Raw genomic sequence first — 12,927 nt, forward strand, 5'->3', positions numbered from 1 at the left:
GCAAAATAGAAAGTTTAAGATGTGCCACGTACCATTGCAATGTAAAAAGAGTACGTGAGAAACTTTAAAATGTTCAGACGAATTGCTTCATTTGTTGTCCCCCTTTTTTTTGCATTAAAAAAAATCTAAATAAACTTGGAACCGTTGAAAACCCGGAAGAGATTTTTTTTAAAGCTGTGGGCCAATTGCAGGCTTCTTGGAGATTTTTTTTTTTTTTTTAACTCCAAATCAGAAGGCTTTTGCAATTGCAATGCGCGCTCTCTGCCTCTCTCACTGTCTCTCTCTCCTCTTTTGATAGCGATCCAACCCGGGCTGGCTGGTTCTCAGATTCTCTCTGGTTTTGCCTTGTGTGCTTTGGATTGTACGAGACTTTGCAGAAGTTGCAATCGATTCGCAGTCCCTCTCTCCTCTCCCTACCCCCTTGTTTATTTCCGCAATCGCTGCAATTTGCATAGTAACCACGCACGAGGCGCCGGCAGCCGCCAGCGGAGGGGGCCGGGAGGGGGCAGGGAAAAGGCCTTGCCCCCTTCTCCCCTCCTCCCGTCTCTCTCCCCTCCAGTCTCCTCCTCCCCCACGGTGCGTGGCCAATAGGAGCCCCGGCATTCAGCGCAAGCTCCGGTCGGGACACCGTTCGGAAGAAAAGCTCCTGTGTTACTAGGCCCTGCTCGCAGGATCGTGTTTTTGGCGCTGTGGAAGTTCCCCTGATTGCGGACCTCGCAGCCGGTACTAGGGATCTACGAGGATACAATACATTTGCCTGCGGTTGTGCGGGTTTTGCACGTTTTAATCAAGCCTGCACACCTGCTTTCTCGGTTTCTTTTTCCGTAGCCTCTCGTGAGTTATTAGGCTAGTTCATGATGGTTAGTGAGAGATTTAACCTTTATTTGCACTGGTGTAGACCAAGAGTTAAAGATCCTCTTTGGTGCATTAAATCACGAGAGTGCAAAATGTCACAGAGAACTTGCAGTGAAATAAAGCCTCTACTCTAGGTTCCAAAAGGAAAAGACTGGCTCTGTTCTCTGCAGATGACTGAACATAAAATTGCTAGGGGGGCTCCCTTAAGAATAAATTTGTTCATTTAAAGGAGGAGATGCAGTGAAATTCTAGTTGAATTGCCAAGCATCCACTTCGTCAATATCCTTACAAAACCTGGATTCCACAAAGTTGGACGCCCCCCCTCCGCCTCCTATCGCCCTGAGAGAAGGGCTCTGTTTAGACATTTGAAATGGGGGGGAAGGGGAAGGAGACTGTTAAAGTAGTTATGGAACATTCAGTCCTTCATCTCACTGATTCATCTTATTTCATTAACCCAGACTCTTTAAGACCATTTCAATGTCAATCTTTTATGCGTTTGTTTCAAACAACAGACTAGCCACTGGTGCAGTGCTGGTGCCCGGAAGACAACTCTAAAGGAAGGGAGTGTCCCTTTAAATGGAAAGCATCACCACCAGGCTACTGCGTTTGTTTGCTTTGCGTCAGTTAAGTAGCTTTGGACGTTTTGCTGAATAACTGAGTTACAGGAAAATGTGTGCTTAGCTCACTTGATAAAAATGATCCAATGAGAAGTCCAGAGGAATAGGAAGCCACCTGGCAGTTGTCTGATTTTCTTAACTGTCCTTGGTGAAGGTACCTATTAATTAATAACAGGACCTTGCACAGCTAAATTAGAGGTTAGAGAAACCTCCTATTTCGTTTTGAGCCACATGTTTGGCTTCAGGCTTGCACTGTACTACTAGCTAACTGATGCAGCATTACGGAGAGGTATGGTTGTGTGGCCGCTGCTGGTGTGAGACAAGCTTTGCTGTGCTGGCCTGCCCCTTATAGTTTCTGATACTCTCTTGCTCCAGAAAGTCTGTGGCATTTAATCCTGGCCCCTTCTGCTCAGCGTCGTTTTCAACTTGGCATACTACTTTCATTCTAGAAATACATTTGATGGGATGCAGTGGCTTCAAAAAACAATTAACCAAAAACCTTCTAGGCCTAGTACAGCTGGTGCTAGGCTGCGTAACCTTGAGATCGTTATATAACACCTATAAAATAGAACATCAATCTATCGTGAGAATGGGGGATTGTTTTTTCAGGAGCTAAGAGCCTTTCGAATGCACAAGAGGGATCAGTTTGTACTGCATTGCTCTGGAGATGCCATGGTCTGAATAACCTTCAAGGCTAAGCAGCCAGGCCTTGTCAGTAGGTGGTAACTGAGTTTTGTGTGCATGTCTGTAGTTCATTAACTCCGCTTAATGTGGTAGGTTAGTACTGTTTCCAAAGTGACCTTTTATATCTCCATCTAGTCAACAACAACATAGTATAGGTTTAGAGTTGAACTTAGGTATTAATGTGAGTCTTATGTGACTCCAGACAAATTATTTAACTTCTGTAAGCTTTTTATTCCTCATCTGGAAAACAGAAGCTATTCAGATAACATATATAAATTACCTAGTACATCATGTGTGCTGAAAATATTGTATCTATAGCGATACCACTATTACTGTTTAATATGTACCATTTTCTAGGCACATTGAATGTGCTAAGAGCTGGAGATACAGAGAATAAGACATTGTCCCTGCCCTCAAGAAGCTTTCAGTCCAAAGGGAAAGACAAAATAATAAATAATAATATAATGCGGTAAGTGCTGTGTCCAACTTAGATATACATAAAGGGCAATAGAAATACAGATGATAGAATGGTTTTGCTCGGATAAGTAGATAGGAAGAGTCACAGGAGGCTAAAAAAGAGGAAATGACGTTTGTGTTGGGCATTTGTCAAGTAGACAAGGGAGAAGCAGGACATTCTTGTCCAAGAAAGCACAGTGTATACACAGGGCCAGAGAATGAAGATGTATTTAACTGTGGCTTGTTGGTCTAGCTTATATCACAGTAACTAGAGACGAAATTGGAAAATCAGGCTGAGTCAAGATGGTGGAGGACCTTGTAAGCTGTTTAAACTTTCACTTGAAGGACTTGGGAAACATCAAAGGTATTTAACCAAATGATATACAAAGTAAATTTTGCAGATTAGAAAGATCATTCCAGCAATGGAGGCAAAGAGACCAATTAGAAAGAAGTGAGAGAAGGTGAAGTTCTGAACTGTGCACAGCAGGAATGAATGAGCAAGAAAGAGAAAGGGAGGGAAGAGAAGAGAGTGGGAAAGAGGAGAGAAAGCAAGGAAGACCCACAACTCACATTAGTTTTTAGGGACTTTGATCAATAGGGACAACTTGGGAGTGCATTTTTTCCAGGCTCTCCCAAGTCCAAATACCCATAAGATATATAATAAGAGCTATTAGTGAAAGAGGCTCTCCTTACTCCACACGATGCCACTTCTGTATCCTTAAACCTACCAATGTCAAATCATTTTGAAATAATACCAGCAACAGTAACAATCGCTCACATGGATTCAGTGTTTATATTGGCTCTTCTCACCTTGTGAATTTGCATTCCAGTAACATCAGCCCCACCATGCCACTGAAAATCAGCTGCACATTGAATAGTGTGACTTTGGATTGCCAACCCTATTGAGAGCCTCATGCTTCCATGTAGACTGGCTTTATGCCTTGAAAATAGTAGGCTCTTCCAGGAATTCTGCTTTTTTGACCCAAATAAAAACTTAATCCTCTTTCAGTGCATTGATAGGAAGACTACAACATCAGAGTCTTACAGATTTAGCAACATGATTCAAAATTGCAGTTTTTTTCTAATAATGTATTTTTTAACATGTGAACTAAGTTGAATGTTGGACCGTACAGATATATTTCACATTTTCTTTTTTTTTTTTTAATTTTTTTAATGTTTATTTCTTTTGAGAGAGAGAGAGAGAGAGAGAGAGAGAGAGAGAGAGAGGTGGGGGGGGGGGGCAGAGAGAGAGGGAGACCCAGAATCCGAAGCAAGTTCCAGGCTCCGAGCTGTCAGCACAGAGCCTGACTCAGGTCTCAAACCCACGAACCATGAGATGGTGACTTGAGCCAAAATAGGACGCTTATCTGACGGAGCCACCCAGGCACCCCTATTTCGGATTTTCTTGATTGGGTAAATCTTAGATCATCCAAAGCACTTTTTAGGCTAGGTAATCAACATGGGCATTTAGAGGACCAACATGGCAATATAAATGATAGATACTAGAAGAAAATACAAATCTAGGAATTGATGAGACTCCCTAATAAGCAGATTTTTGGCAGACTGTTTCCCCCCACATCTGTCCCTCTCTATTTTTGGATACATAAATGAGCAGTTTGGAGCCTATATTTCCTAGCCTTCCTTGCAGATAGGCATGATACATGATTAAGATCTGAATAGAATGGAGAAGAATTATTGAGTCAACCTTTCATGTCACTTGCTTAAAAGAAATTTATCCTAAACTTGTGGCCTTTCCAAAGGCTGCAATGAGGTCATGTTAGGGACTCAGCTTCAATTAAAAAGACCAGGGACAACACCTTGGGAGACAAGAAAGCAGCAAGATGGAGGGAACATGGGTCCCTGAGTGACCTTATGGAGCAGAACTTCTTCTCTAGTCTAGATCATATTTAAGCCACTGTGTTTTGAGATCCCTGATTTGGCAGCCCAGCCTCTACTATCATCATCATCATCATCATCATCATCATCAAGGTTGTAAATCAGTTACATGGTACCTTTGGATTGTTTTCTGTATAAAAGCATATGGCTTTCCCCAGCTTAATACAAAATACATTTGTTTTTTGTTTTTTGTTTTTAATTTTTAAAACATCAATTCATTTAAACTAAAAAAAAAAAAAGTTCATCCATTTCTCCTATTGATTTTATTATCAGCCCCCAATTCCAGACTTTCCCCCTGCCTAGTCTCCCTCTACTACCCTTTCATCCAGACTAAATGAGTCACTTTTCTATTTTCACCACTTTCTGAATACACCATGCATGTTCATCTCTCTCTTCCCTTGTTTGTGTGATATTTTCTGCCCGGAAGTCCCTAATGTCTTCTCCCTGTTCTGTTATTTTTTTTCAATAACCAGTTTAATGCTACTTCCCAACCGCCGCCCCCCAGCAGAATTGGCCACTCCCTCCTGTGTTCTCTAGCATCTTATGCTCATCTCTAGAACAGTTATGTTCACAGTGTACGTCAGTCATTTATTTGTGTGTTTGTCTGCTAGACTATGAGCTCCTTGAAGGGGCACTACCTTTATTCATCTTTGTGTCCCTACAAGCCAAGTGCCATAATCCTCAGTGGATGTGTGGTAAATTAATGTGTGAATGAAAAGATGAACAAATGGTTACCCTTTCCAGTCTTGCACTCTGATATAATACAGGCTCAGGAGTGTGACTGATGCAAGGCAGGGTGTTATCACTAGGGGGAAATTTTAAGTATAAATAGCAGGACACCGAGTTTGCTTTTTATAGACCTTCCACACATGTTACCACTGTTAACCTTCCTTCTGGATAGGTAGGTTGGGCAGTGTCTTTCTCACCACACAAATGAGGAAACTAAGGCACAGGAAACTGTAGGGAGCCACTCAACATCATTCACTTAGGTTGAATAGAATTCAACTCATTTAGCATTCTTCCCCAGAGGTCTAGCTATGATGTTTGGCTTAGGAAAGATTTCAGGCTTCAATTTTTTTGGGGGGGAGTAACATTTTAATGTTTAGCTGGCTGTAATCATAATTAAAGGTAAACAAATGAACCCATCCTTTGTTTTTTAAACGGCTTTATTGAGGTACAATTGATATACAAAGAACCACACATATTTAATATATACAATTTGATGAACTTGGACAGAGACAAACACCCATGGTATCATACGCACAATCAAGATAATAGACATATCCAACACCTCCAAGAGATTCCTTGTGTCCCCCCAACCCCGGACCATTTTGGGGGGTAAGAACACTTAACATAAAGTATACCTTCTCAACACTGCATTGTTAACTACAGGCACTATGCTTGCACAGCAGATCTCTAGAACTTACTCATTTGGCACAGCCGAAACTTTATACCCATTGAATAATAGCTCCCTGTTTCCCCTACCCCACAGATCTGTCCTATCTTGGACACACAACACAGTACGCTGCAGAGGTTCTTGAAGACCACAGGTGATGTCACGCAAGTGAGCTGGTAGGATAGTCAGAGAGAGGAAGCCTGTATCTCGACCAAAGCCAAGGCTGCAAAGTATGAGTTTACAATTCACAGAAGGAGAGCTTAAAGGGAGCTCAGAAGGCTCCAACCACCACATTTTACAGCTGATAAAACCGAAACTAGCAGAGTGAAGTAGCTAGCTCATGGCCACACAGCTGGTAAAGAATTAATCCCCGGTCCAGGGCCAGTGTCATTACATCATGCACAGGATATTTTGCAGGAATGGAAAAGGAGCGAACAACTATCTGTGGTATCAGAGTGGAAAAGAGGCCTGGGCAAGTGAAGAAACAGTGAATCTGATAGGAGACCGAAAACGGTTAATCATCTAAACCAAAGGGATGGCTATAAAATCGAGGCTGGTACCTGAAAGATTTACCCAAACATGTTCAGACAATTCAAGGATAATTTTCAGGAAAAATAAGGGAGGGTGGAGATGAGAGCAACAATCTAGAACTGTAACTTGGTGTTAAAAGTTGTGAGCTGAACTGGTTCACTATTCTGTGCTGTTTGTGACCTTGGGCAGTTCAATCTCTCCCTCTCCTCTGGCTTCTTTCTCAGTAAAATGTAAATATCAGCAGCCTCACTTCTTGGGGTTTTGATAGGATTCAATGAAATCATGAGTGTGAAACTGTTATAAATTTAGGTTTCTATTCCATGAAGGCCTACACCACCAACAATTGTTTATAATACAGCACAGAATACAGAATATAAATAGTCGTATTTATCCAAAAGGTTTTGGAATAGAGATTGTGTGTGTGTGTGTGTGTGTGTGTGTGTGTGTGTGTGTGTGTGTTTATCTATATCTATCTGTATCTATGCACACATACATATATAAACATGCACACAAAGTCTCCATTCCAAACCTTTGAATAGAGGTAGGATAAATCTGATTACCTACCTACCTATATATATGAGAGAGATAGAGACACCATTAAAATGGAAATAAGGTGACATCAAGGCCAAGATTAGCAATCAAAATACATTCAATGAGATTCTATGTACTTTTTTAGGGTTGACTTGCAATTTTCCTTTGAGTTTCTTAGTAATCAACTTAAAAAAGAAAAGGTAAAAACTTATGAAATATATGATATTCATAGGATAATAAAATTCAAATCCAAGAAGGGTTGTTCAAAAGCAACACAGACATTCTGAGGTCTGAGAAAATGGGCCCCGTGACCTCCTGCCACCCGCATCACCATCACTGCATACATACAGACAGACCAGGGTTGTCCTGAAGAGGACAGTCTTCACTATGACGCATTGAACCAGGTACTCAATCCCTGGATGAAATTCCAGCCAGCCTAAGGACAGAGGGAGTAGGAGGATGCCGGCTTCTAAAATTACAATTTTAGGAACTCCTTGGCTATAGCTTAGTGCCCTGGGCTAGTGGTGCTAGTGCTCAGTATCTGGTAAATTAGAATGTGCCGTCAGTGTCTATAGTCCCAGAAAATCAGCAATAAAGAAAGGAAAGAGCCAGTTGAGGTCGACTCCTCTGACCCTGGGGTTTTTCACACTCACTCTAATATTCCTAAGATTACATCCCACCCCCCCACCCACTCCCCGAAAATAGTATGGAAAGGAATAGCATGGGAACTGGCAAACCCAGCTGGCGTGGACACTGAGTCCAGACTCTCTTTTCCAGCCCATGTCTTTAGCTCTTCAGCCTCTCTTGACCTCTCTCTTTCATAAGGTGACTCAAAATGGGATCAGGAAAGGGAACTCCAGCAAAGGAAGTTACAGAATTGGGGTTATTGTTGTATCAGACACACAAGCAAAAACAAGTAGGTAGCTTGTCTCAAAGCCCAATCAGTAGGCTAAGAATTAGGCTTACACGTCAGCCAACAACATTACAAAAGAAAAAATAATGTCAAAAGCCTTTGTGGGTCAGGATAGGGAGACAAGTTACTATACTGGTAGATCCCTTTTGGGAAATGACAATCTTTTTTTTTTTTTTTAAGCTTTTTTTCCCCATTTTTTAAAGTTTATTTTTGAGACATACAGAGAGAGAGAGAGAGAGAGAGAGAGAGAGAGAGAGAGAGAGAGAGAGAATCCGAAGCAGGCTCCAGGCTGTGAGCTGTCAGCACAGAACCTAATGCAGGGCTTAAACTCACCAACCCTGAGATCATGACCTGAACTGAAGTCAGAGGCTTAACCGATTGACTCACCCAGGAGGCCCCCCCCCTTTAATTGTGATTAAAAAGTACATAACGTTTACATTATAAGCATTTTTAAATGTACAGTTCAGTGCCTTTAAGCATATTCATATTGTTGTGCAGCCGTCATCACTATCCATCTCTAGAACATTTTCATCATCCCAAACTGAAACTCTGCATCTATTAAACAGTAACTTCCCATTCCTTTCTCTCCCCAGGCCCCTAGAAACCATCATTTTACTTTCTGTCTCTATGAATTTGACTACTCTAGGTACTTTATACAAGTGAAATCATTCAGTGTTTGTCCTTTTGTAAGTAGCTTATTTCATTTAGTATAACGTCTCTAAGGTTCATGCCTGTTGTAGCATGTGCCAGAATTTGCTTCTATTTTAGGTTGAGAAGCATTCCCTGGTATGTAGATACCACATTTTGTTTATCCATTCATCCACTGATGGACACTTAGGCTGCTTCCACCTTTTGGCTATTGTGAATAATGCTTCTATGAACATGGTATATAAATATCTATTTGGATCCCTGCTTTCAATGTTTTTGGGCACATCCATCAGAAGTGGAATTGCTTAATCATAGAGTAACTCTATTTTTAACTTTGGTGGTGGTGGGGGGAAACAGCAACCTTAGTTTATCTTTGGGAAAAAAAATAAACAAATTCTTTAATGACTTGTTTCATTTATGGAGTTTATTTCATGAGCATCAGGAATCTTGGATTCTTATTAACTGTGTGCTCTTTGAAAGTCACTTGAGTTATCAGAAACACTCTCAATTTCCTTGTCTGAAAAAATGATATCTTTGAAATAGTTGATATCCAAGGTCTTTGAAATTCTAAAGATCTATAATTCTGCATATTTCCTTGGTGTATGTATGGGTTCATCCATTTATGTTTTCATTCATTCACTTTGGAAATGCTGTTTGAATGCCAGAGCAGCTCCTTCCCCCCTCAAAGATAAACATGGGTGATGGGGAGAGGAGTAGGAATGGGAGGAAGAAGGCTGGCATGATGGTTGAAAGAAGAAATAGAATGTACTGCAAGCCAGTAGGAGAACAGTACTAAGATGAAGGGATAAACATGGGTTGGGGACATTCTGGGCTAGTGACCAACTTTCAGATTTTACACTTTATCCTAACATTCATGGGGAGCCATTGTAGGGCTTAAAGAAGGTGGTAACAAGGTCAGTTTTGTTTTAAAAAATTACTCTGACAACAGTGTGGAGAATGGACTGTATAGGTTCAAAACAAGTTATCTATCTTTACTCCATTATCTCATCTTTTCCCTTTTATTTTGAAAGCGGGGAAATTAGTCAAGGTGTCCCAGGACCCATTGTTTCATCTTGGAGAATAATACTGTATTATCCTTCTCTCTACAATAAAAAAATATTTGGTCGCCATTTTCCCTGAACTGTGAAAACTACTCGCCATGGTTGTAATATATTAATATCTCCAGGTCATTAGTTTGCCAATTAATATTTTAGGACCATGACATTACAGCGATTTTAAAAAGTTTTGATCAGAGATTATTATCCCTTTATGTAAACATTAGAAGACTCAATATCACATATTAATATATTTTATGAAAAAGCTTAAAATTCGTATTTGATTAAGTAAATTTTTCCTTAATTGGGATGCCAATATAAAGGAAATGCTTTATATAGAATTCTTTATGTAAGTAATGTAGTATTATAAAATCTTAAAAGTCCTCAGTGATACTGTTTTCCTTTTGTATATACCTCCTATTTTCTGTGCTATGAAAGTTATGAGGTATACTACACCAGCAGATTGTATACCTATGACAACAATGTATGATCCCTGAAGGACATTATTTTTAATGGGTGAAGAAAATAATTTGGTTTCTATCTTAGATCACATGAGTGCAGAAATGAGTTGTTTGGGAAAATACTCCAAGTTTTAATATGCAAGGGTAATTAATGCCTTGATTTACTGCAGGTATTAAGATTGATTCAACTACTAATGCCCTCTTCAGTAAAATAATGTTAGAAAGACTGGCATTTATCTTAAATAATTTTTGGCAGTTTGGCATAGTTTTTACTTTGTGTTTACCAAAGAAAGAAAACCAAAATGAGAGCGAGGAGAACCAATGATAAAGAGTGGTTTAGTTTGTCGAGGATGCTTGAAACAGCCAGTTTGTTACAAGCAGGGCCAGGCTGAGAACTGCAAGATTAAAGTTTGAAAGGTACCTGGTATATTTTTGGTATATTAAAAAAAATAAGTGTTTTTTCAAGAAAGAAGCCAAAGAATGGTACGTGTTTCTGGTTTTAACATTATTCCTATGAGTTTGCTAGTCCTCCCAAGAGCTATAAAGTTGACAATAAATCAAACTTATTTTAATTTGTCATGAGATAGCAGAGAGAAACAAAATTTTTCCAACTGGTCCTCTGCCAAAGTGTTTCTACCAGTCCAATTCACTTCCGAAATTTACACTTACTATTTAAAATTAAGAAAAAATTGAACTACCAAATAAATTCAAGTCTGGAAAACATTTACCTCGTGCCACTGTAGCCAGGCACTATATCAGGTTCTGGAAGTGCAGGAAAAGTAAGTGGTGATCTGGTCTTCAAAGAGGCAAGTGGCTCTTTAGGCAAGGCTGGGTGACCTTATATGCCAGAGGTCAGAGCAGAATAGACTTCCCCAGGTGAGTAAACACGTATGATGTGTTATACCAAATATCGAGGCACATCCTACCTCGCTGCTCACCTTCCAGTACCTTATAATTACTAGGACTATCTTTTGAAGAGTATTTGAACATCAGATTGCAATAAATCCTATATCCTTATGTGACAATATAATATTTGAGTAAATTCTGAAAATATAAAATGCATGATACTTGCTTCAAAGTGTGTTTAAAAAACACAGCCATTAGTGTTTGATTTAGTTTCTCGAAGTCAAAATTTGAAAAGACAATTGAATTTTATGTGACAGAAAATTGAAAGAAAGACTCATTGCAACATCACCATCAGGTGCTGTTTAAAATGCTTTACATTTTTTTTTTTTTAATAAAAAAAAATTGACAAGGCAAGAGTTTTTCTCAGTAGATAGCAATGATACAGACATCCCTATTTCCCAGCTAAATGTTCCTATTTGGAAAGGCATGAAGAGCTTATAAAACTTGTCCCTTTTCTTTTTCTTTTGTAAACTGTGAATGTAACTAATGCCTCAAATTCACAGTTTTACAAGTGTCTATATTGTTTTGACATTGTTACTTGATCACTCCAGTTGTTTCAGTCAGCTCAAGTCTTGTGCTTTAATTTTTTTTTTAATGTATAATGTTACTATTTGTCTTAAAGAGTATGCTAGGTGCAGTAATGATAGACTTCTATGGACTATAGATAAAATAATTGGATTAACTTTGTAGTACCCTCCCCCCCCAAAAACCCTCTCCATTTTTCACAGGTTATGGTATGAAAGTTTAACGTAATAATCCTCAATTGAAATTAAAAAAAAAAAAAAACACTTCACTGATAGAGCAATTCCAATATGAGGAAATCTGAAGTTTTTTACTACCATATTTTATGTTACTTTAAAAATAAAAGCACGATCCATTAAGAAATCACCATAATTAATGTTTATAATATTCAGATATGTATGAGTATCATCAAGTGAAATGCCTGCTCACTTTAGTTCTGAAGCACCAGCACAGAAACAATTTTTACTAAAATTTCCTATAATAAGAAAGCTTTGTTTGCAATTTTTCCCCTCTTGGGGGGGGGGGGGGGAGGAGAACTTTGATACCACAAAAGTTTTAAAAGCAGACTCTCTTGCCTGAATAGGGTCTCTCTAAGGGACAAACCATAGTTATGTAGAAAATACTACAAAAAATATTCATTCAGATAAAGATTGGTGGAGAGCATTTCCAAGTTTAGAGCCCTGCCTAATAGCCAACAGAGTCTTTTTTGTTAGTTTTACTATGTTCACATGGGAATTCATACATTTTGGTGTATCACTTTTATAGTTATAAATCAGATTTATGCCCAACTGCGAGGCCCTGGAATCTGGGTCTTTAAGAAAAACAGACAGTGGAGGTGTTGCTGCCATCGAAAGTGTGGCTTTCCTCCGAGTTGGTAGGCCGCTGCTCTGTGGGGCTCAGACATTAACATGCTTTCGTTTGTCTAATGACTGAATTAAACTACTCGTCTATCTCCAAGTCATTATAATGTGGAAATTGTGCACTGTGTACACATCGTGGGCTGTGAAACACCAGCCCAAACACACGACCAAGTTGGTGTGTTTTAAATGTCGGAGCACATGGGGTGGTTGGTTTTGAATTCATTTGCGCCTCATTTTTACTACTTGAGACACGCTCATTAAAAAGCTGTGCTTCAACTATGTTATATGTTCACATTTAACTGAGCTGGATTTTTCACGGCCCTGCTGCATCTGGCTTTTTAATTTGCCTTGAACAGGAGTATTCCCTCGTATCATAGACAATCCAGGCAGCCTTTACCAGGTAAAGTCAAGTCATTGGCTTGGCCTCTCCTTTCTCAATCTCTCCAAGGAAAATGGGCCTCTTTTCCAGCACACCCCTGGTAACCCCAGGTTGGGATTGCAGACAGAGATAGGAATTGCAGAACCCCCACCCGGAGGGCTGAATCACCCTCACTTTCTGCTGGGGCAAGCTACTCATTTGCAATCCTCTCTGCACT

At 39.7% G+C, this 12,927-nt stretch overlaps 1 protein-coding gene across 3 annotated transcripts in view; it reads right to left on the minus strand.

The window, feature by feature from the left end:
* Window positions 1-12,927, minus strand: part of NFIA (nuclear factor I A) — a 571,401-nt gene that overhangs the window by 376,098 nt on the left and 182,376 nt on the right. Inside the window, exon 1 of one of the 3 annotated variants that reach the window (XM_019449090.2) lies at window positions 33-153. The exons of the other annotated variants lie outside the window; for them this stretch is intronic. Within the exon in view, the coding sequence (XP_019304635.1) occupies window positions 33-35 (3 nt within the window). The 5' untranslated portion in view covers window positions 36-153. Of the gene's footprint in view, window positions 1-32; window positions 154-12,927 lie in introns of those variants that run through there. 3 annotated transcript variants of the gene reach the window in all.

Source organism: Panthera pardus, unplaced genomic scaffold, assembly GCF_024362965.1.
Source record: "Panthera pardus isolate Hobbes unplaced genomic scaffold, ASM2436296v1 HiC_scaffold_11, whole genome shotgun sequence".
In the NCBI taxonomy this organism is placed as follows: Eukaryota; Metazoa; Chordata; class Mammalia; order Carnivora; family Felidae; genus Panthera; species Panthera pardus.